This window comes from Acomys russatus, chromosome 10 (assembly GCF_903995435.1).
Source record: "Acomys russatus chromosome 10, mAcoRus1.1, whole genome shotgun sequence".
Taxonomy (NCBI): domain Eukaryota; kingdom Metazoa; phylum Chordata; class Mammalia; order Rodentia; family Muridae; genus Acomys; species Acomys russatus.
In genome coordinates, this window is record NC_067146.1 from 50,376,470 (window position 1) to 50,400,941 (window position 24,472).

The 24,472-nt window shown below is 44.3% G+C and overlaps 1 protein-coding gene across 3 annotated transcripts; it reads right to left on the minus strand.

Annotated features, from left to right (window-relative positions):
* Positions 1–22: 22 nt before the first annotated feature.
* Dnajc2 (DnaJ heat shock protein family (Hsp40) member C2) lies at positions 23–23,964 on the minus strand. Of its 3 annotated transcripts, none has more exons than XM_051152115.1 (17): positions 23,717–23,964; positions 21,758–21,859; positions 19,897–19,972; positions 16,204–16,302; positions 14,466–14,607; positions 13,286–13,366; positions 11,949–12,014; positions 10,541–10,632; positions 10,330–10,451; positions 9,284–9,433; positions 6,129–6,217; positions 5,879–5,948; positions 4,158–4,342; positions 3,225–3,325; positions 2,997–3,104; positions 490–647; positions 23–183 (listed from the first exon to the last, which is right to left on the minus strand). In XM_051152115.1, exons 2-17 carry the CDS (start codon positions 21,788–21,790, stop codon positions 109–111), a joined length of 1,647 nt encoding a protein of 548 aa, XP_051008072.1. In that variant the 5' UTR covers positions 21,791–21,859; positions 23,717–23,964; the 3' UTR covers positions 23–108. The 3 variants fall into 3 exon arrangements, with proteins under 3 accessions (XP_051008072.1, XP_051008071.1, XP_051008070.1); XM_051152114.1 differs by having other exon boundaries at positions 490–644; positions 21,758–21,948; XM_051152113.1 differs by having other exon boundaries at positions 21,758–21,948.
* Between the last annotated feature and the right edge of the window lie 508 nt (positions 23,965–24,472).

The window sequence follows — 24,472 nt, forward strand, 5'->3', positions numbered from 1 at the left end:
ACCTAGTATTGGAAGCAGCACACTTAAATGAGCACCATAACCCCAAGTGAAAATGTGTACAATATTTTCAGTTTTATTATAAAAGTGCACACAGCAAAGGCTGCCTCGTCATTTCTTGGCTCTGCTTGCATTCAATACTTGCTCCTGAGCAGCTTTCTTTGCTTTGACCATCTCGACGAGTTCCTAGGAGGAAACAGGTTGTTCAAGTCAGGACTCTCACCTGAACACAGACAGTACTGTAACGGATGATATGGGGCCCGTGCCTCTACACGTGTTCCGGAGAGTGAGGCTGAGGCCATGCTAGGCTACACAATAAAGACAGTCTACAGATGCTGAGCTCACCCACTGCCAGAGGCCTTGCTTTCCTGTGGTAATTTTGGCCCCCAAACTGTTGTGATATTAAACGCAGCACTGTTACCACCCACTTAGTTGACAAGTAAGAGCGCTAACTAAACCGTAACTTACGACCGGAGCCTATGAAGGGCTCACCTTGTATCGTCTCATGCAGTCCTTCTTCGTCCTGCCAGGAACCGCCTCAGCTATCTTTTCCCATCTTTCAGGAGTGTTCACTGGATACGTTTTCAAAGCCTGTTCTAAAAGTTTCTGTTCTTCTGTTGTCCAAGGGGTGAAATCTGTGCAGGGCCCTGCTTGAGACAGAAATGTTTGGATGTCCTGTCATTCATAGCCTGAAGGACAGAAAATGACCTTGGAGCATCTTCTTAGAAGAATCTTTGGGCACCGTCTTCCCCATTATCAAGTCCAGTGCCTTCTCATACAGAATGCGCAATCTGAACACATTTCTAAAGGTGACACATATTATGTATGTGCGCGCGCGCACACACGCACACACACACACAAATTTGTATTTTTGAGAGAGAAAGAATGCAAGCATTAGTGTGTGCATGTCTCGCCTCTCAACCAAGTCACAAGCAGCTTAAGAGAAAGTAGAAGTCCCAGTGTTGGTCTCTCCAGATTTACTTTATAATTAGATGTAAATGTACACTGACGTTGGACACTGGCCTCAGAAACAAAAGTCACTTAGGATGGAAGGTGGTGGTTGGAAACTGAGGAAGGGGGATCATTTGAGCCTACAAGACCTATGGCCTCAGTAATATACTGTCTTGGTCTCTAGAAAGATAGTCACTTGGATTTTTGATGTCCTTATAGGACTGGGACAAAGAGCTGCACTGCAAACACAGCTTTGGCTGAGCAGACCCTGGAAACCCTGCACTACACGTCGGAAGGAATGGCTTAGCGAAACTGAGCCAACTGCTCATGTTTCCGAGATACAAAGGCAAGCTCAGGTCGGGGTCCTGTGGTCTCCCCACAGCTGCTAACCCCTCAAGTGGAGCAGTGCTGATGACCTCTAATACCACTAACTTAGCTTTTCAGATAAACCCTTTGGATTGGACCAAACAGCTAACAGATGTCAGGAAAAAACAGAACAACACTGGAGCATCAGCACACTTCTTTAGGCGAGATCAGTGTTGCATGTTGAAGGTCAGACGGCTGCTCTCTCAGCTGGTCAGAGGGAAACAGAGGAGCACCTGAACACTGCTGTATTCACTGGCTCTCAGCTAAGAAAGAAAAGGGACACTTGCTGCCAAGGAGGCAGAGAACCAGTATTTTATTTTAAGCACAGTAGGCTAAGTCATCTGGAGGCTAATTTTTTAAGTTCCGGGAAGTGCTGAGAGCTCAATGTTCTCTCACTAATCAAAGGTTCTACTTAGCAGCTGAGTGTGGTGGCCACACCTTTAATCCCAGCACTCTTGAATAGCTGTGAGTTTGAGGACAGCCTGGTCTACAAAGCAAGTACAGTACAGCCAAGAATACACAGAGTAACCCTGCCTTGTAAAACCAAAAAAAAAAAAAAAAATTCAGCAACAGGGGTTTAATTAATTTCCTTGGTTTAAAGATGGAAGTGACATGCATTGTTTTCTGTTTTTCAATTGTTTTTTCACAAGACCAAAATAAAGCAAAGCAATGCTATAAGATTCCTATAAGAATCAGTGTTCAAATCACAATCCAAAACTTGTGCCAGGGCTGGGGCTGTAGGTCAGTGATACAGTGCCTGCCCAGCATAGGCAGTGCCTGCATTTGACTTCAGCATTGCAAAGAGCACCCCACAGAACACTTTCCTCTGTGGATAATAAACCAGAGTAAGAACAGTTAATCCAAGACCATTTGGGACTACATTCTGGAAGGCATGTTGGGAAGAATTAGCTTACACATTAAGTGAAACAACTTTGTTTTCTTTTCAAACACTGACCAAAAATAAATAAATAAAATCGCCTGGCAGGATGGTAGAAAATAATAGTTCAGAGTAATTCAATCAACTAGAACAAAATATATGAACAGTTTATAGTATTTGCTTATTCCTTTTCTATGTAGAGAGACGTCTATTGTTCTGAACCATTTGAGATTAACTTATAGATACATGATAACTTCTGTATTAAAATAGTTTGGAATGTTTTTCTTAATTGTTTTTCTCACAAACTTATAGTTTGTTTTTAAAAATGTATGTATACACATACAGATAAAATGCTGTTGGTGCCGGGCGTGGTGGCGCACGCCTTTAATCCCAGTACTCGGGAGGCAGAGGCAGGCGGATCGCTGTGAGTTCGAGGCCAGCCTGGTCTACAAAGTGAGTCCAGGATGGCCAAGGCTACACAGAGAAACCCTGTCTCGAAAAACCAAAAAAAAAAAAAAAAAAAAAAAAAAAAAAAAAAAAATGCTGTTGGTTCATATGTCCCGATAATTCTAACTGGCTAGCAGCATCCATTGAAAAGTCAGCTCTTCCTCTAATGGAATCTCTGAAGAGCTGCCATTCCTAGCTAATGGTAGTTACGTCAATTTGTTGCCAAGTTGGAAGCGTTTGTTCTGTCGCTTTCAGACCACTGTCACTCTCCAGTCATTCTAGACACAGACCCAAGGCTTTCCCTGCTGTGGGGTGGCCTGGAACCAGCCAGCCTCTCTACACACAGAACACACTTTACCTTCAAATCGTTCTGAGGGGGCTGCACTGTCAGCCTGAGGGGCCACTCCATGCTCCTTTTTAAACTTATCAAAAGCCTTTTTGTTAATGTCATCTTTTTGATGAGGGTCTGAGAAATGAAAAACAAAACAAACAAACCAAAAACAAAACATTAACAGACCAATCTAGTCTTTGACTATTACTTTAAAAAAATGTACTCAAGGTAACAAACTGATTTCTCAAAACTTACCGAGTTTTTGGAGGCTTTTGGCCTTGCCAATAACATCTTTGGCAGTTCTTTTGATGCCAGAAGAAGAATGTATGTTCATATAATTAGCAATGACTTCCCATCTAGAGAAACCAGTATAAAAGTTTAATAAGAAAAATCAAAGTGCCTGGGTGATGGTGGCGCAAGCCTTTAATCCCAGCACTTGGGAAACAGAAGCAGGTAGATCACTGTGAGTTCAAGGCCAGCCTGGTCTACAAAGCGAGTCCAGGACAGCCAAGGCTACACAGAGAGACCCTGTCTCAAAAAAAAAAAAAAAAAAAAAAAAAAAAAAACAAAAAACCCAAAAAGAAAAATCAAACAAAACCTTACATTTTTATTGTAGAGGTTAGTTCTATGATCTACACTTCTACGATCTATAAAATGAGCTCCAAGTTAGTTTAATGATGCTATTGGTTACCACTGTTTATTAATAGGTTCAAATCTACCATCTATAGTCTTGTTTTAAATAAAGCCCAGTAGAAATAACAGATTTTCACTGCCAGTTTAGCCTACTCTTGAAAAGGAGACATCAATCTAAAAAACAAGAGCCTCAGTTTGCTCATATGGGATGAGGGAGTCTAAGGCTGGAATTTGAATCCTAGACTTGAAGTAAGCTGGGGTTTGAGTAAAAAGCAAGGCGGAGGAAGATGGCAAAGGGAAACTACAGGACGTACACTCTAGCCCTCCCACAAGCCTCGGGGATCAGGGGGCTACTGCTGAGCTGCCTTCACCTTCCTGAGAAACCACTGTGCCTTGCAGTATGGAGAGGCGGGACATGGCAGCCAGTTCAGAATGCACTCCTCCCACTTCCCACGGTGACAGAGCTCATCTCCACCCGGTTCTGTTGGCTGATGCTTAGACCTCTATTATCTCTAGGCCCCACTGTATACTGAAGATTGTCACCAAAGCAAGTACCTTGAGTTTGTTCCAGCAGGGAAGAGGTTGACAGCTTTAATTAGTAACTGCAGATCATCTTCTGACCAATTCTTACTGCCACTCCCACTTCCACCAGTTGACTTCTCTGCATTCTTAGATGCTTGCCGCATGCGAGCGTCAGCTTCCTCCTTCTCTTTCCTCATTTGCTCATTTACTTCTTCTATCTACACAAATACAGCTAGGTCAGAGTCTTAAAAAGCGCTTTGTGACCTCACCCCTTTCTGACTGAGGTGTCCTCAATTTAACGCCTACCTCACTGTAACCCTACACGCCACAGTGAGACTCAAAGGAAAGCATGAGCTTTTCACCTGGCTTATCCCTGCACCTTCCAGGGTTCATAGGTCAAGGAATGAAAAGCCACTGCAGCCTCAAGTGCCCTTGGACTCACTGGCAAGGTCTTGCATTATTCACATACAAGCCACCTCAAATCTCTTAGGCTCATTTTCTCTACAGAAACCTAAGCATGCAGCAGAGTGGTCTGCCTTCTCTTAGAGCTTCACTCTTTGCAATGTCCTTCCTGCTTACCTTCAAATATACACAAAGAAAACCTTTATGTGGCTTGAAGCTCCTGTAGGCTGTTGCCTTGGAGTCACCTGTGACCTGTTCCTCTTTCACTCCCTTAGACCCAGTTATCAAGTGCCTATAAATCTAACTCTGAAGCCTTCTCCTGATTCTTGTCTTTCCTTTTTTTTTTTTTTGAGACAGGGTCTCTGTAGAGCCTTGACTGTCCTGGACTTGCATTGTAGAGCAGGCTGGCCTCGAACTCACAGCAATCCACCTGCCACTGCCTCCCGAGTGCTGGGATTAAAGGCGTGCGCCACATGCCTAGCTTGTCTTTCTTTTTCATCTGTCTTACGCATCCTGCTCACCAATACCAGATACTTAGTACAACACTGAACCTTCTGCTAACTGAAAGATGTTGTGGGATTGGAAACTGGTCATATTAGTATTTAAAACCCAGTTTTGCCCAATTCTTCATAATCAACTTATTTTCCTGTCTTCCTTTCCTTAATTTTCTTCACCCTCTATTCATAGGTCATGTCCTCCCCTTTCCCACGCAGACTCCAGCCTTTAGCATTATTGTGTGCCCTCCATTCTTTGAGCCTCACACTGTTCCTTTTGACATAGCTGTTCTGAGTTCCTTTGTGACAGTGATTGCATCGAGACAGCCTGCTACATAAACGCAGCGCTCTGTAGTAGGACTATCACACTCTATATTTAGTAAATACAGTAGGTATGATACTTGTTGAACTGAATTCAATTTCTGCACCTGCCTAATTTCTTATATATAAAATAAAAGGTATAGATTAGAGAGAACAAAGGTTTTTCCTCTTATAAATGAATCACATGAAATCCTCTGGGAATGACCAAAACAACTTTTAATCAATACTTTAAAAAACAAACTATAACTAATGTACTAAAGACTCCAAATAAAACACTACATGATTGAAAAATGCGTATTAGCCAGGTAGTGGTGGCTCAAGCCTTTAATCCCAGTACTTGGGAGGCAGAGGCAGGCTGTTCTAGTTTGAGTCCTGATTGGTCTACAAGGTAAGTTTCCAGACAGCCAGGGCCTATCTTGAAAAACAAAACCAAACAAAGGAGTCTGATACACTTTCCCTTTTGTAACCTACACATCAGGTGAAGAAATAGGTAACGTAATTCAATGGCAACTACAAGCAGAAGTGATGTCCCATTACCTGCTTTTCAAGGGCAGCCTTTCCTGCTTCTCGCGTGGATGTCGTCAGTGTTTCGTTCAAGCACTGTAAGCTACAGAAGAGAGTGGAGACTAGGAGTGAGGCTTCATGGCATAGCCTTTGTCAGCATGCACAAGCCCTGGGCTCCATTTTCAAGTCACGCATGCACACATATACCCCCAAAGGAATAATAATGAAGGGGTGGGCTAAGGGGGGAATTAAGGAGCCGTCAGAGGCAGTTCCTCTGATATACCTTGCTAGTTCAAGCCGGTCACAAAGCTTTTCCACTTCTTCCATCATTTTAACGCGGTCCGCCTCACTGTCTGAGAAGTGATTCCAGCTCTGGAAGTATAAGTGCAAGTGCCTCCATGTTCCATCTCCCCACAGTACCAACATCTTAGTGCCCCGTCTGCTCAAGTGCCTCCATGTTCCATCTCCCCACAGTACCAACATCTTAGCGCCCGTCTGCTCAAGTGCCTCCATGTTCCATCTCCCCACAGTACCAACATCTTAGCGCCCGTCTGCTCAAACACAAAGCAAGAGCTTCCCAAGAGCTTGTGGGTGTGAGTGCACACTGGCTGCATGCTCAGGGTCCTTCCTCACCAGCAAGCAATACAAGGTGTTATACTAAGTGTGGGTGGGGAGCCTACCGGAAGAGACAGCGCAGAATACCCAGGAATGCTGTAAACTCACAGGAATTGCTCCGATACTTCAGGATCAGGAGCTGACAGGCCTCCCCATCCCAGCTTTCCGCTGCCTGGCTATCTAAATGTGCTGGATGGGAAGATCTACTGGAAAACTTTAATATGAAAATTTTAAAGGGGGTTATAATATAGTATGCTAAATAATAAGCTAGTAGCAAAAATCTGATCAACTAAAGAGTATACTCATAATGGAGCAGATTAATGTACGTGAACAAAGAATTAGGTGGAAACCCCTTTCCAGGCAGTACGCTGCTGCCAACAGTCATGTCTTCTGTTTCTCACTTCTTGCTTCTTTTATCCTGTGGGTTAGGGTTCTCACTGACGTCCCAAGGCTGCTTTTGCTGTGGACACCCAGGCTTCCACAACCACCACCAATGTTTCTCTTATCTAGTCCTCAGGCGTCTCTTCCGTACTGCTGCTCCTAGGGTGTCCCCCCAGCCCCCACTCTGCTCATTCACACTTTCCCAGGTGCCCTCATTTACCTGCGTGGTCTCTAGTGCTGTCAAGCACTGATGAGGCTGTAGGGATCCTGCCCTAGCACATATAGGAGCCCCAGGCAGTGCTCCCTAGGCTCAGCTTGACACACAGCAGACCACTTCCCCTCCATCCTTTTGTTCTCCTTTGCCTTCCCTTATCAGCAAGCCATTCATTCCCCCAGGATTCCATGCAAGGAGCTAAGGCATTTGTTCCATGTGCCTATACCATGGTCCAGGCCACAATACTTCCTAACCAGACTGGGACAAAGGAGCCCTAACTACTCTCTCTGCCTTCTGTATTCTGAGCTCCTGACCAGAACTGAACCAGAAGCAAACTTCAGGCTTTGGTGAGACATGCAACCCCCCTCAAACCTGGCTCCTCCTGTTCTTCAGGTGCCCTAAAAGCCTCATTTGCCTGCATTCTCTGAACATTTTCTCTCTCTCTCATCTCTAGTAACAGGGGCTAAATCCTATGAGAAACAGAAAGCCTTCCTTCACTACTACCTTTTTGGTTGTCTTTATAATCTTGATCCTCACCTTGCAACATTGAGTGCTTGCTCTCATGTCACCACTTATCAGGGCAAGAACTATTAGTTATAATGGCCTGCTCTACAAGAAATACCTGGCCATCTGATGAATGAATAAATCAACTCATGCTGGAAAAGAGCAATAAAACAGGTGCCACGGACCAGAACGCCTACTCTAATTCCTGATGCTCTATAAGCACCACCTCCTTAGTTCCTCAGTGGCCTTTGAGAGCTTTTATCCAATTCTCGTCCATGCTGCGGTACACTGACTGTCTTCCCAGGTATAACTGCCTCTCAGACAAGGATGACCTCTGCTGGGCTTGTTGACTGTTTGCATCTTTCCATGAAGGCAGGGTGGGGGGTGAGGGGGCAAAGAGTCTTACCTGAGTATCCTTCCACTCCCTAACACTGGCCATAGTAACTCTTCCTTAACTGATAGGTCAGAAAAGACTGGGGTGGGGTGGGGTCCCCGCTATGTGGCTGTGGCAAACCCTTCATCCCTGCTGGGGAAAAGCTTTCCAGGTGCAGCCTGTTGGGAAAGAAGTACCCAGGCTCCTTTAACCCTTCCCCTACCATCTATCTGTAAGGAAAGCCAATAGGCTCATCGGCTCTCCAGAGCGACCCTCAGTCTGTTGCTGGGACCTTAGGAGGAGGGGCAGAAGGGCTTATATCCTCCCCACCCAAGAATTTGGCAAAACTTGCTGCCTGTGCCAAGTACTGCTTGTAAATTGTCTCACCGACTGTCTTAGCTCTGTGATTAGGTTGTTACTCAGCCATACGTACAGAGGAAAAAAATGAGCATCAAGGTATTGAGGTTCTCTCCCTAGGACCCCATAGCTCCACACTTCCAGGCCAGGTGAGGCTCCATGAGAGAGTGTCAGTCAGGCTACTCGAACAGCTCAGCAGTTAAAGCACTTGCCCAGAGTCTGACTACTAAGCTCAATCCCCAGGGCCCAAACTGTGTGAGGAGAGAACTGATCTGATCTGCACACATCATATACACACACAGAAAACCACATAATAAACATAGACCCTGCCTCAAAAAACAAATAACCAAGTAAAAACCAGAGCAAACGCCCAAATCTGCATTTGAAGACAAAGTGTGCACTTGTGTATGTGCGTGGTGGGAGAGGAAATGCCTCTTGCTTCAGGAGTGCTCACAGGGCAGCTGCCCCGAAGTCGGCATACATTCTGAGTTCCCCAGCAGCTGGCACACCTTGCATGAGTCCTCCCATGGCTGGCATACCTTGCATGAGTCCCCCCCCCCCCCACAGCTGGCATACCTTGCATGAGTCCCCCTTGCAGCTGGCATACCTTGCATGAGTCCCCCCCCGGCAGCTGGCATACCTTGCATGAGTTCCCCCCCCCACAGCTGGCATACCTTGCATGAGTTCCCCCCTGGAGCTGGCATACTTTGCATGAGTTCCCCCCTGCAGCTGGCATACCTTGCATGAGTTCCCCCCTGCAGCTGGCATACTTTGCATGAGTTCCCCCCTGCAGCTGGCATACCTTGCATGAGTTCCCCCCTGCAGCTGGCATACCTTGCATGAGTTCCCCCCTGCAGCTGGCATACCTTGCATGAGTTCCCCCCTGCAGCTGGCATACCTTGCATGAGTTCCCCCCTGCAGCTGGCATACCTTGCATGAGTTCCCCCCTGCAGCTGGCATACCTTGCATGAGTTCCCCCCTGCAGCTGGCATACCTTGCATGAGTTCCGGAGTTTCTGCCTTTCCTTTTTAATGGCCTTTTTCTGGATATCCTTTTCCTTCTTGGCCAACAATGCCTGCTGTCTAACTTCTTCCTCCTCCTTCTCCTTAGCCAGCCGAGCAGCTTCTAATTCAGCTTGTCTTTGCTTTAAAAAGATGAGAAAAATCATTTTAATAAAGAAACCTGGGCTTCTAAATGCATTATGATCTTATTTAAAAGTTCAGTCTTTTGATGAATTAGAAACAAGATGGTGTCAACTTAGTGATGAACTAAAGTTACAGATAGCTAGCAAAATTCTATAAATTACAAAACTTTACTTACTAAAAAATATAAAACAGACATTTAAAAAATAAACCAAGGGCTAGAAAGATAGCTCATCAGCTAAGCGCACACTTGAGAACCCAAGTTCGGTTCCCAGTACTCAACTGCCTTAATTCCTTCTTCAAGGCATCCAATGCTCCCTTCTACTTCACCAGGCATGAGTCCTCCTGTGACAAACTAGCACAGATACTCACACACATACACACACAAAAAAAAAAAAAAAAATCTATGGCTGGGTATACCAGGGTACAGCTTTAATCTCAGTACTCTGGAGGCAGAGGCAGAGGCAGAGGCAGATCTGAGTTCAAGACCAGCCTGGTGTATAGTGAGTTCCAGACCAGCCAAGGCTGAATAGTTGAGACCCTGCCTCAAAGAAAACAAAACAGCTTAGAACAAAATATCAAAGAAATCTGAAGGATTTTTAAAGATACATTTTGTTTGTTTGCTCAGTGAAAATCTGTTCTAAGAGACCTAGCCAACTTGTTAAGAGTCACTCACAAGCTGTGTGTCAGTGGCTCATGCCCAGGCTGTTGAGACCCTGTCTCAAAAAGTCACAAAGATGTTGGGTATGGTGGCAGAGGCAGTAGATCTCTGTGGGGTCAAGGCCAGCCTGGTCTATAGTGAGTTCCAGGCCAGTCACTCACAGAGGTACCCAGCTCTGCTTCACACCCGCCTCCAGTGTGAAACTCAGGCGCCACAGGCCGCTACAGCCTTCCTTACCTTTTCTTTGGCTTCCTGTTCCTTCCGTCTGGCGTCTGCTTTTGCTTTCTTTTCTGCTTCTTTCTTGGCCTTTTCTTCTTCCTTAAACTTTTTTATCCTTGGGTCACAACTGTAAGCATTATCTACCCCAAAAATAAGTTAATCTTCTCAATGTCTAACATTAAAAGAACGTAAAAACACAAACCACCCGCAAAGTGCTAAGCGCACTCACCAACTAGTGTCCTAATTCTGTTCATCTCCTCCTTTTTCCTCTGTGCCCTTGTTGCTCTGTTCTGCTTTTCAATCCACCTCCTCTCATCACGGCTGTAAGACACAACACACCAACATCAGACTAACGTTACAGGGGAATGGAAAACATGCCATTTATAAGGTCATATGTAAATGTCTTAGGAGATTAACACGACACCTCATTAGAAGGGCTTTTAAAATTATGTATCAGGACTGAAGAGAGGGCTCAGAGGTTGACAACACTTGCTGTTCTTCCAGAGGACCTGACATTGGTGCTCAGCACTCACACTGGCAGCTTACAACTGCCTGCAACTCTAATTCTAAGGGAATGCAAGCGATCTTCTGGCCTCTTGAGGCACCAGGTGTGCATGTGGTGTACACATATACATGTAGGTACTCACAAATATAAATATATATATATATATATATATATATATATACATATATATATATATACATACACACACGTGTGTGTGTGTGAAATAAAATTTCAAACAAACAAACAAACCCAGCCTATTGCCAAAATGTAATTACTAATGTAATAGTGGCCATGACTCAGTTATGGGGTGACCACCCACTTTATAATTGGATTTGAGATCCACTCCGGAAGACAGAATCCATGCCTGGTAATGTAAGCCTTGCCAAAAGCTCATGGATGGAAAGGTCATAAGCCACAGTGGGGAATCAACTATTACTGTTTTGCTAAATGGAAATGCTGTCAAACTGTCTTCTAAATCTTTATATTTATTAATACTAATATAATATACAAAATGTAATATATATTATATACAAATAAACGTACCCATAGATTAGTGCAGCTTTTTATCTTGGTCAGAAACAGCTTCTTTTTTACAGTAGGAAGTGGTTAATGCAGACTCCTAACTTGTCAACATGCTGAGCATAAGTGACTGGAGCATCTGTAGCATGACCTCACTCCCTGACAGCCAAGGTTGGGGAACACCACAGAACTCAAGAGGAAGGGCTGTGGCAGCTGCAGCATGGCAGGGCTGCTGTGGGCTGTCTTCTGAGCATGGCGTGGCCACTGCACTCATGAATGCGCAGAAGCTCTTTGTCCCGCACAAGACCAACATCTACCATGGCTGGAGAGGAGCAGGTGAGGGGCCACCCCTAACTGAGGAGCTTCCGGTAGTGAGTGGCTGCAGGGGAAGGGAAGAGCTTTTCCTCAGTGGTGTAACCACTGCTAAGCTGTCCATGATCCAGCCAACAACTGCACCCAGGTACCCACTGGGTTACTTGAACAGCAGTCACAAGACTAGAGAGAAAAGGAAGAAAGAAAGGAGCACACGTGGCAAGAAGGTGCCCAGAGGGAGAGGGAGGGGTAAGAGGGCGAACACTCTGTGTGTACGTGTGTTAATGATTGGTGTACATACCACTCTGCTTTTTCTTTTTCTTCTTCATCTAAATAAGAAAATTCTCTCCAAGAATCAAAATTATACCTAATATAGACAGAAAAGAAACCAAGACAGAATTAGAAAAATAAGTCCTTTTAAAGTTACATTAGACACACATTACTTTTTAAAGTAGCACGCAGATCAGTTGTCCAAATGGACCCTTCCCTCCCTTTTGCTACTAAACTAACATTGAGCTCAAGTCCTCACTGGCCACACAGTCTTAGACTCAGTACGCACTACATTTGCCTGTTGTCAAGTGTAAAGCCCGCATTGCTCCTCAGTCAAAAGCTGCAGCTCCCTGCCAGCCTTGGTCTCAGCGGTCTCACTTCTTGCAGTGGTTTTTGAGATTTTTGTTGTTAACTTGTCAAGTCTTAAGATGACTTTGGTTAATGATTATTTTACTTCTGGTTTGTCATATGAATGTAAAAGCTACTCCAAATGACAAAATGAAATCTTTTTTTCTAGAGTGACTTTGTTTCTGTATTTATTAGCCAGTTAATAAATAACATACTATGAGGCTGGAGAGATGACTCAGTGGTTAAGAGCACTGGCTGCTCTCCCAAAGGACACCAGTTCAATTCCTAGCACCCACGTGGTAACGGACAACCAATGTGGTCTCTGGCCTCCACAGGCACCAGGCAGGCAGACATACATGCAGGTAAAACACCCATACATGGATGTATTTTTAAAGGCCATACTATAAATAATTTGCAGTAAATATCATGTTTACTGAAAATTAGTGAATTAGAGGTAAAAAGTACCATCTGCTCCCCACCCCACCCCGCACTGAGACAGGGTCTACCATGTGGTCATGTCTGGCCTCAAATTCATGGAGATCTGCCTACCTCTGAGTTTCAGAGATTAAAGTCATGAATCCAAGAACTCAAATGCTTTTAAGATGGCTTAGTAAGGTAGGGGTGGCGGAAGACACCTTTAATCCCAGGACGTGGGAGGCAGAAGTAGGTGGATCTGTGAGTTTGAGGCCAGCCAAGGTTATATAGTGAGATACTGACTTAAAAACCAACCCCGCCCTCCCAAAAGAGATGGCTCAATGAATATGTGTTAATTCCCGGTTTTCATTTTTTTTTTTTACTGCAGTCAAGTACTTGATATCTAGATCTCATTAATACATTAATAGAAAGCAGACTGATGAAACCATAAAAGACAAATATACAGGATACAAAGCACTACATAAAAATCTTTATTCATTTGTTCAGTAAAAGTTCTGTTATGCAAATGTGAACTGATGATGAGCAATTGAGTACTTAGTGACTATCCTTAATAAATGATGACATCATATAAGTGTATTCACTTACCAGAAAGAATAAAATGCATCTACATCTTCAAACGATGAGTTCATATCACCAAGTTTGGGAACATTTTTTTTATTTGACCATCTGAAATATTAAAACAAAAATTTAACTCAAATGAAAAATTTTTGAACAGGAGCTCAACCTACAACTAGTTCTTTGAAAACAACAGCTTTTCATCCCTTCCAACACTCTGCCCTTTAACCTCCACAACTAAAAGCTGCAACTCTCAGAAGTGGTGTGCTAAGCAATGCAGGGGAGGCAGGTTGGGACAGGTGAAACGCGATCCAACTCTCCCTCGTTGTATATGGTACGTGGTGCAGCAGCTCCAGGCGCTGCCAGTCTCTCCCACACTCACTGCTGCTCTTTATAATGCAGCACACAAGTCAACATGGCTGACATGGTCCAGCAGTGCAGAGGGATTCCACTTCCACTCTTTATTTCTGAAAAGGACCAGGAGATGAGGTAGCCACCCTATTCTATCTACTGAACAACAAGCAGAGCCACACGTCATCTATACCGCCTTCAGTGAGAGTGGCTGGGAGTGGAGCACAGTGAAATGCTGATCAGAGCACTCGCTGGGAGTACGTCGTAAAGTGGAGTACTCCAGGAACCGGCGCCTCTGGAGCTGCTCATGCCTCCCAGGTGACTCCATGTGTAGGAAATGTGCCAGGAACATAGAAATTCACCAATAATGCATACTATTTTAAAACTTACTTTAATGCAATAAAGTATGTATTAATCTTAAAGATGTAATAGTTTACCCTTCGTTAGAGAAGCCTTATGAAAACAAGATCTGAATAAAAGACTCCAGGGCTGCAGCACATGTGGAGCACATGTGCAGCACACAACACTGCCCAGGGTTTCAGCACCACCATTGGTAAGTAATGCTTAACAGCTTTTCTCAACTGCTAATACTGACGCTGGTGCAGTCACTAGTAAAGCGGAAACAAAAGAGAGGGACATGCGTGCTGTTACCCAAACATCCTCAACATCACACGCAACTTATTAAGGCAGACAGTGCTTTGTGTTAGGGCTCAGGATAGCAGAGAAGAAAGAAGAGCACCTGTGGACATACTTGATAAACACAGTTAGTGGAGGAAGCCAGCAGAAGCCTGGAGGAATCCACGGGAAAGCCACTGGAGCATATGACTGGGGGTTGGGGGGAGATGGTGCTTTAGCTTACCTGGAATTCCTTTCAAACACTGGAGAAAACACTTGAAAAAAATTGTCCTTTGCTTCACTTTTAGAAGGAACTGAGTTGTCAAAAGTAGGATCTACACTGTTAAATGCCCGTCTTTTCACTGGATCAGACAACATTTCATATGCTGAGAAAAACAATAACATGACACCACCACGAGGTTACCACTTTTTTTCTGTGAGAAAACATATTGGCCTGAGAATGTGGCTCTGGGAGAGAAGCCCAGGTCTGACCACCAACACCAACACCAACACCACCATCACCACGCAAAACAAGATGGGAGAAAGGAAACGAAATCTAAAAAAAAGTTGTTTTCTTATTTCAAATTTTTAAATTTTGGATGGGAGCGGACTTAAGTTAGGTTGTCACCATTATGTGACATAAAACGATGTAATTCTTCTAAGCAGACAAGTGTCAAAACACTGCACAGCTGGACAAATGCCCAAGTCACACCTCCAGGCCATCATAGAACTGCTGAGAACAGTACTCTCAGCTGGGCAGGGTGGCTCACCTAGAATCCTACCACTTGGGTACATAGTGAGTTCCAACCAAGCATGAGCTAGAATGAGTAGGGTCCTGCCTCAAACACTACTCCAGAGGGCAGAAGGAGTGAGGGGTGGAGGTGATAACTAAAAACACAGCTCAGACTTTAAGGTTCTAAAGGCTTCTTGACCACTGGGTTAAGTAAGAGTGGGCCACAGAGTGGGAATCTGAAGGGTGCATGAGTGCCATTGTTTGAAAAGCAGCATCACACCATGTGGTAGCACATTCCTATAATCCCAACACCTCGGAGGCAGAGACATGAAGAGCTCAAGTTTGAGGTCAATCTGGGCTGCATAAAGAGACTATCTCAAAACCAAAAGCACTACCAAAATATGAAATTACTGCCAGCAAACACACAGAAACGGTAGTTACCTGTACTGCTTTGCATAATAGGGTCATGGCTATGTCAGCAGCTATAGGTAACTGTGTGGTCTACTAATGTGTAATGAACTTAGTTATTTTTTGCAATGTTGAGGGCTGTACACTTACACAAGCCAGGCAAGTGTCTGCCACCAAGCGGCACCTCTATCCCTCTCCACTTAAAATTAGTAAACCCTGGGTAAGTTTAGTTCCACAATGACCTAAGATGGCAAAAGAACTTAGAATCTGTACCACCACACAGAACACTCACACCAGGCCTGTACATCCCAGCTGCTGGGAAGGGAGGGGTAAGACTGGACATTCAAGACCTGCCTGGGCTACAGTAACCTCAAGGCTAGCTGGGCAATTTGGTGACACTCTGGCTTCTCCAAATTAAAAAATAAAAAGGGGGTTGGGGTTGGGGTGTGGGCTGTAGTTCAGTGGTAGGGTGCTTTGAGGCCAGCAGTACACAAACACACAATATACGTTAATGTATGCATGTGTATGTGTGCATATACGAATGTTTATATTATACGATCAACTACAGACAGCATGGGAGGACCACCTGGGACTCAGGCTTATCTTAAAACCAAACCAAACCTGTCACCTGCGGCTCCTGACAAAGTGTAGACTGCAGCCAGCAGGTCTGGGGCAGGATGTTATGTGCAAATGTGAAAGTCAAGGCAGCCACACTGTAATGAAGCTCTGCAGAAACTACTAGGAAGAGGTAGTTAAATCAAGTACAGCGTGCACAGGAACCTCAGGTCCTGTAAACAGCGGGACTGCTCTAAGAAATCCTGAGTGTGAAGGACTGTCTCACCTTTAGTTATACAGGTGAAGTAGTCGTTGTCGCCTTCCTTGATCGGCTCCCCAGCTGCTTTCCGTTTGTCTGGGTGATGTTTTAAGACCATTGCTTTATCTGCAGAACCAATCAGATATCACTGGCTTGAGGGCTAATTCTTTAGTATCTTGAAATTTCCCTCCTCCAATTTTAAAGACATTTTCAAACCCAGTGCACGTCATAATTTCAAATAAAAGAACAGTGTATGATTTTATCCTTTACTATTTTTCTCCTCATAAATCTCATTTGGAGATATCTTTTTGTCTTATCTATTTCCTTCCTTCCTTAATGATACTGATCTCAAATGATAAAATTGAGTATCTACCTTAACCCGTTATTGTTTTAAGCTATATACTACATTATGGCAATTGACTTGCTTAGGATACTACTCTAGCTTTCAACTTCTTAAGCTTTATAGAAATGATTCTCCTCTAAAAAAAAAAATTAATCCATTAATACAATTTTCATCTCTGTCCAGGCCCAAAAGAGTATATGTAATTTCCAGTATAACTGTTTCTTTAGATTGTTTAAATCTTATCTATTTCATTTAAACTGAGACAAAATTTTTAGCAGTAAATTCTAATAATACTCATGTTTTAGGTGTACAGTTCAATGACTTGACAGGTGTATATGATGCAGCCCCAAAGACAGAAAGGCCACTGGGTTATGCACTTCCTTCCCAGGACGCCTTTCCTAGGCAATCCCATCCCTACTAAACTGGGCAAAGGCTTTCTAATTTATTTCCCCAAAAGGCTGCTTTTGGGTGTTCTGGAACCTTATATAGATATAAAGATTAGCAGGTCTCCGTGTTTGGTTTCTTTTACTCAATACTCTTTCGGTTTCTTTAAAATTTTAGTTATGTTATGTAAACATGTTTTTGTTTTAATCCCAGGCGTTGGATATAGGGATTGCTCTAGGTTATAGCTGCTAACAAGCTTATGAGAGGGCATAGAAAAAAATACGAGAGGAGAGAGAGAGAGAGAGAAGTGCGCGCGCGCGCACACGCACACACACACACACACACACACACACACACACACACCCCCACCCAGAAGGAGGACTGTGAGCAGAACACCTGGAGATGATTGGAGGAGGAACAGAAGGCTGCTGCTGGCTCAAAGTCCTGACAACAGAGATTGGTTTTGCCCCAAAGAACCTGACAATGCTAAACAGCAGCAAGTGCCAAAGAGACCTCCGCCTTCTCCCTATTTAACCTTCTTTCTCTCCTACCTAGGGTCAGTGAGTTGGAAGAGAGATAGAGGCATTAGGATCCCCTACTAAAATGTGTTTAAAAAGAGCAAAGTCTACACAATACTGTGAAGACTTGGTATAGATCCTTGTATACTGATACAAAATTAAGGTTATATTTTGGTAACAACATACTATCTATCAACTCTTTTTAAGATAATGTATCTATGTGATTCTTAAAAATGCAATGTGAAGTTCTAGTTCTTTTGAAAGCTACCATGATAACCTTTTTGGGATAATTAAGAAATACAAACTAATAATCAAACTTGCAGTTTAGTTACATACTAGTTTAGTTAATCACAGGAGTTTTCTACATTACCAGGTAGTATATAGCTATAAACAAGCAATTCAAATATACTAGAGACAGAGAGTCTTCAAAAATAACAGATCTATAGAATATGGCATTCAAAGATGTTTTATTAAGACTTTTTTTTTTTGACTAAGAGACATGCCAGCTTCTGGCAGCACTCCTATTCCACTTCAAAGAGTACCAAAGAACCTCTATATGGGGTTTGCTTCCTATATGGCAAGCTAGCCATGGACAAAAAAGGATGACCTTGCTTCTTCAACTGCAGATAGAATACTGAACAAACTGGATGCAGGATAGCTGACTGCTGAGTTTTGCAAGGACATGGTAGGACAGTCCTTCCTAAGTCCTGCTTCACAGATAGTCTGTCAGACAGTCTGGACTAACAGGCTGAGGAGATGGGTGCTCTAACGTTTCAGACGCCATTTCTATAGTTTTGGAAGCTGCTTGCTCTGCACTTCTTGTTCAGTCAGGTAACATTTATCCTGCTCAGGTCTCTGAAGGGGTTGAAGACTAGATAGTTACAGGCTTACAATTAAGGTTAGTTGTTTCAGAGTTCAGATTATTTAGGTCTAAAAAGATGGTTTTTTATTAGTATGCAAGTCATGATAGAAACTGAGTTAGGTACAGAACTTTGAGCACGCCAAGACAGGGTCGATAGTAGAGTGCTTTCTTCAAGGTTGCTAAGTACATATGGACTGGACATTGTGAATATAATTTTTACCTGATAGTATACAATTAATTGTTGTTAGAGAAAAGGTCTTTGATTTAGACAAAAGGGGAAATGTTGCAGGTTATTTGATCCCATTGTGAACCCAGTATTGTTTTTTAAAATTGTGTGTATTACCAGTATTACCTGTAGGCCTGGCTAGAGATCAATTAAGACATAGACACTTGTTATATTTTAAAATAGCCTTGGTTAACCTGGGGCAGGGCAGATATCAATCCTCTAAACTACCTCCTGTAGTGGGGCAGGCATGGGATCCCTGCCTCAATCCCATGCCAGCTGTTTCTAGTAACTTCTATCAGGCTACCTCCCATCTAAAATCCCAAATACTTGCTAATGTTCTTTATCTGGGCTGGATTCTCCATCCACGCCGGCCATGTGCTTCTCCTCCAGCTAACCCATGGCGGCCCTTCCTCTCTTCACTTCAGGTCTCTCTTCTTCCTAGAATTCCCCCCACCGCCCCAGCCCTACCTATCTCCTTTGCCCTGTGAGTCAGAGACAACAAGGGGTAATTAGCATCAAAATACATCAGACCTCCCCCTCCCACCCCCCAACAACCCAGAGACTGTGAACTGTTAAAAAACCTGTTTGTTGTTTGGTGTGGCTCAGCCCTAACATACACCTTTAACCCAAGAGCTTTTTGTAAACAGCATTTAATAAAGTTAACCCCAGCTCAAGAGGTGTAGTAGGCAACCAACTGATACAGATTAAACAGAAAGGAGGGACACTGAGAGAAGGTATTTAATACGTCGTGGAGAAGAAGGGGTTTTTGGGTTTTTCCTTCTGGAGGATGAGCTGAGTAAGAAGGTCAACTGGACGCTTTCTCAGCCTCTCTGAGCTAGCAGGTTTTCACCCAGCACCAGGCTGCTGAGTCTTTATTGGTAAAAATCGAACAACTGGGATTTTGTATTTTTAATAACAACATTAAAATCTTTTTAGGAAAAAAAAAAAAAAAAACAGGTATGATTTTTTAAATCAGACCAGAAAATGGTGATGTGCACCTAAGCCTATGTTATCCCCGCACCTGGAAGGCAGATGCAGAAAGATGTCTGAGACAGCAAGACCCTGCCCCTCTCTCACCTGAAAACAACCACCAAAGCAAAGAGGACTCCATGTGAAGCTAGGTACAGAGAGATGGCCAGGACGCAGGCCTGAGGTCTGATGCTCAGCACCATACAAACCCCAAACAAATGTCTTGTTTGTTACAGCGATCTGACCTCTTCCTTCAAGATCTTCCTCTTTCTGTTCTTTCCACCTGAACTATGAACAAGGTCCCCCCTGCCCCTTTTCTAAGGCAGGATCTCATTTACTTGAGCTGCTTCAGTTTGGGGCTGAGTTTGGGGTTACAGTTCCTATATTAATATTCAGCTATTTCAAAACAAGTACTTACGAGCTGCTTTGATCTGTCTCTGTGTAGCTTTGTACCTGACGTGGCCAAGTCCAAGAACTGCATAGTGATCTTGATTCTGATGAACACACAAAAGGGAGTTTAGTCTGAACAGAGCACACCCGACCCTCTGTGTTCTGCTATGATTAAAATCCACATTCCAAAGTGAGGCTTCTGGGCTGGAGCCAATCTCCAGCATCACAAATAAATAAGCAAACAAACAAACGGCAGTGAAACGTCCTCAGCAGAGTGCAGTGACCGTCTTTCACATCACCCGCTTCTATCTGCTTGACCAGCATGTACCGTGTTTACTGACTGTCCAGTGATGCCCTACTCAGCAAGACACTCTTAGCATGTAGCAGGTGCTTGACTCACACTTGCTAAGTGAAGCCAACAGGACACGTGAGTGGACCCAGCTGCTCTGCTCAGACATCATCTCCTTTACTCTCTAGCTAAGATTCTCACCACTCTTCCTTCCTTCTCTCCTAAAAAAATCTCAATATCCAACCCAACATCCTGTTAAGTCTGCCTTCACCTCATTACTGCCTTCGTACGTTTAAAGTTTGAAACAGAAGCTGGGCGTGGTGGCGCACGCCTTTAATCCCAGCACTGGGGAGGCAGAGGCAGGCGGATCACTGTGAGTTCGAGGCCAGCCTGGTCTACAAAGTGAGTCCAGGATGGCCAAGGCTACACAGAGAAACCCTGTCTCGAAAAACAAAAAACAAAAAACAAAAACAAAATAAAGTTTGAAACAGTAATTCATACTTACAATGTCTCTAACCTCATCACCTAATGACTGTACAAACCTGCCACCTCTTATATTTTCAACCCTTTTATTAGCAATGAGGCTACTTCAGCCTGTTTGCCAATCTACTGGCTTTTTGACATTTTCAGGTTATAGGCTGACACAGCTTTGAACCAGACACACTGGTAACTGCCTTTCTGCCCTTGAGAATTCTCCCACCCTTAGTCTGTAGAAGAGCACAGCACTTGGCATCTCATATATCCCAGGCTGAGCTGGAAATCCTTACCCTCCTGGTCAGGCCTGGGAGCTGAGATTATAGGTGTATCACCATGCCTGGCTTACAAGTGCTAGAACTGAACCTAGGGCTTTGTGCATGCTAGGCAAGTACGGTCAACCTTTTCCCTCCTTCAGACAGCATTTCTCGCTGGCCTAGAGTCTACCTTGTATCTCGGACGGCTGGCCACCAAGCACCACACTCCCGCACACTCTACTTTAATCCCTCATGAAGTGGTAGACTTCTCCATTCCTGTGTCTCTGTTACCTTGTCCCTCTACCTTTCCTCCCTTCTCTCCGTCATTAGCAGTCACTCATCTTTTAAAGATCAGCGGGGTTTTGGTTGGTAGGTTGGTTGATTAGTTTTGGTTTTTTCAGACAGGGCTTCTCTGTGGAACAGCCCTGGCTGTCCTGGTCTCACTTTGTAGACCAGGCTGGCCTCAAACTCACAGAGATCTGAATGCCTCTCTCTGCCTTCCTGGGTGCTGGGATTAAAGGTGTGCACTGCTGCCACCACCACTCACCCCACCCCACTATTTTGGTTTTGTTGTTGCTTATTTTTCTTCTTTTTAAGATAGGGCCTTATGTGGCTCAGGCCAGCCTCTAACTGCTATGTAGTCAAGGATGACTTTGAACTTCTAAACTTCTAACCTGCCTGACTCTATTTCCCAAGAACTAGGATTACACGTGAACATGACCACTCCCACAGAGACATTCTTTTATCTCTGAAGCCTTATTCTGCTCAGACACTATACTATGACTTATTATGCCTGTCATGTTGAACTGCCTGCAAATACAGTGTGCTGATGGGAATAGGGACGCGAGGGAAAGCTGCGCAGTGAATACCTTCCAGTCTTTGGGATCAAGTGTTTTCAGCATGGGGAACTCTTCTAACTGTAACTCTTCATCTTCCGATTCCTCTGACAACTCTTTCTTATCCTCCAGCTCCTGAAAAGAGGTAGAAGCATTTCTGTTCCTCCTCTTAACAAAAGCTTCAAACCATCTTCCCACAGGTTCAACTTGGCAGAGTGCAGAGGCTGTGGTGGGGAACAGTCAGACATCAGTCTACTGCGCGGAACGCACCGATTTCAAGGCAACACCATGTATTATTAGGAGGAGCAAAACACTGATGTCAGAATGTAATTTTTAAGGCCAACAACTCTAAAAATAATTATTCAGTTGCATCACAGGTAGCAAATTATCCCCGGTAATATGCATTATTCCAGCGACTTCTTCCAGTTAACGTGAGCCATTGAGGCTGACGAGCTGAGTCCAATGCCTAGAACCCACATAAAAGCAGAGAACCGACTCCGCAAAGCTTTCCTTTGACCTCTGCATGCATGCTGTGGCACTCAAAAACACCTGGTAATATTCTTTTTTTAAGCAAAAGAAATTCAGCAGCTAATCAATATTTTCCTGAGGATGTGAGAGAGGAACGAGTAGTATTAATAAAACAATAAATGATAAAAAGCCTCCAGAAAACAAAAACTGTATACTCAAGTGATCCTAATTATTAATAGCTTAATTATTAAAATGGTTCATAATTACAAGGACTTTCTGACAATAGTCTGTTCAAACACACAATTTTCCAAACCAATGCTGGGGACTTATTCCTGCATTTACGTCCTAGTGACACAGGCTCGATGTAAATTTCAATCCTTAGGCTTTAACGTAGGACCATAATTTCTTGAAATAGATTGAATCATTTCAGGATAGAAACAATACCTATCTCATTCAGTTACTAGAATATTTTAATGCAGTTTGAAAACTACAAACTATTGTAGAGAAGGTATTATGAAATAAACTACTGTATATCTGTATAACAGAAATTAAAAAATGGTAATCTGGGTCAAGAAAAAGTGAGATCATAATTTTAATTTCATAAATAGAGAGCAATTTTTTTTTTTTGGTGCATGGTTTTGTGACGACATTTTCTAAGAACGTTTCTCATGTTTTAATTGGCTTATGATGTTAATATTTCTTCCACCTAACACAGGAAAGGATTCAATCGCTAAAATGAGCCAGCTGTGTAGCGGGGGCGTGGCTTTCAAAACAGTGCCTCAGGAGCCTTTCCCTCTAGTATAGGGTTACACCGAGCCACTCAAACCCATCACGTGCTTAGGAAACATTTAAAAATCATATTCAACACGTGCCCACGGTAAGTGGCTATGGGAATTAACGCAGATCACTACAATTGGAGACCCGACGCTTGCAATACTTTCTGTCGGGCGGGGTGGGGGTGGGGGTGTGGGCTATAAACCAAAACATCAACAGCAGGAGGCTAAGTTGCACTTTCAACCTTTCCTCAGGGCACGCCAAGCTTTCCAGAAGTAACCCCAAGGGGCTTCCAGGGCTACCAGGAAGTACTAAGTTCTGACACTTAAAACACAGAGCCGGGAGCAAAGGTAGAGAGGTGAAGCGCTTCACGGCGTTAGCACGGTTTTGTACAACTCCCGGCACGTGGGTGCGTGCAGCGGGGTCTCTCCGCCGTGGACAAGGGGGGCGTGCTTCGGGGGATGGGGAATCTTTCAGGGTGCTGAACAGCTCAGCCCACTCCATGAGTCAGCAGCCCGAGGAAAAAGGGGAGGAACCACAGGTGCAGAAGGAAGACGCCCCCACCCGCCTTTCTACTAAACCAGGGACACTTCAAATTACAGCACTGAGCAACGGGGGGCTCGCCACGGCCCCACAGGTCCCCCGAGCAGGTCGCGGGATGAAGCGTCCCGACCCCGGGGGTTGCTAGGGAGAAGGTCCGAGGCAGGGGGCGCCTGAGGGAGGAGGGAAAGTGGGCTGGTGGGCACGTACCGGAGGTCAGAGCGTGGGTGATGGCGGTGCCCTGGCCCTCCGCGGCGCTCGGCAGGAGCAGCATGATGGCTGGGGGCTGGCCCCCGCGGGCGCCGCGGCTCACGTCCAGCAGGCCGGCCCTCGGCGTCCGCTCTACCTGCGGGTCTGAGCCTCGCGCCTAGGCTTTACGCCCAGGAACCGGCGCATGGAGACGACCAGTAAGCACTTCCGGGATGGTGCTTACGCGGTGCGGACGCGAATCCCACCCCCCCCCCCCCACCTACTCGCGCCAATGTGCGCGGCCGCCTACTTCCTCTACTGACTCTAAACCGGCTGGAGTCCAAGGAGCCCAAAGGAACAGTTCCTAGACTCATCAGTTCCTATGTCACCCAGGCTGGCCTCTAACTCGTGAAAAATCCTGTCTTAATCTCCCAAATGCTGAGCTTTCAGTCATAAAGCACCACCGATACCTAGGTACCTCATATAAGTGGAATCATGTAACTTTATAGTCTATATGTTGTTATGTTATGTTACCATTGTCTGTATGTGAGTGGTATGTCCACTAGTATAGTGGACACAGAATTTATTTTTTAAGACCAAATAATACTGTATTCTCATAGCATGTTTTATTCATCCACTCATATGTATCTGCATGCTTGGGCTGTTCTTCATTTGGTCTATTGCTAATGCAGTTGTGAACATGGCTGTATGCGTTTCTCTTTGAAATCCCACTAACTACTATTTGCCCACTTAACGACTATTTTATGTTAAGAAATG

Coding starts and splice junctions, on each gene's coding strand:
- Dnajc2 (XM_051152113.1), bottom strand. CDS start 23,780: ATGCTGCTCCTGCCGAGCGCCGCGGAGGGCCAGGGCACCGCCATCACC. Junction 9,434..10,329: donor AACAGGAAGCCAAAGAAAAG/GTAAGGAAGGCT, acceptor ATCTTTTTAAAG/CAAAGACAAGCTGAATTAGA. Junction 6,218..9,283: donor AACTCCGGAACTCATGCAAG/GTATGCCAGCTG, acceptor TTATACTTCCAG/AGCTGGAATCACTTCTCAGA.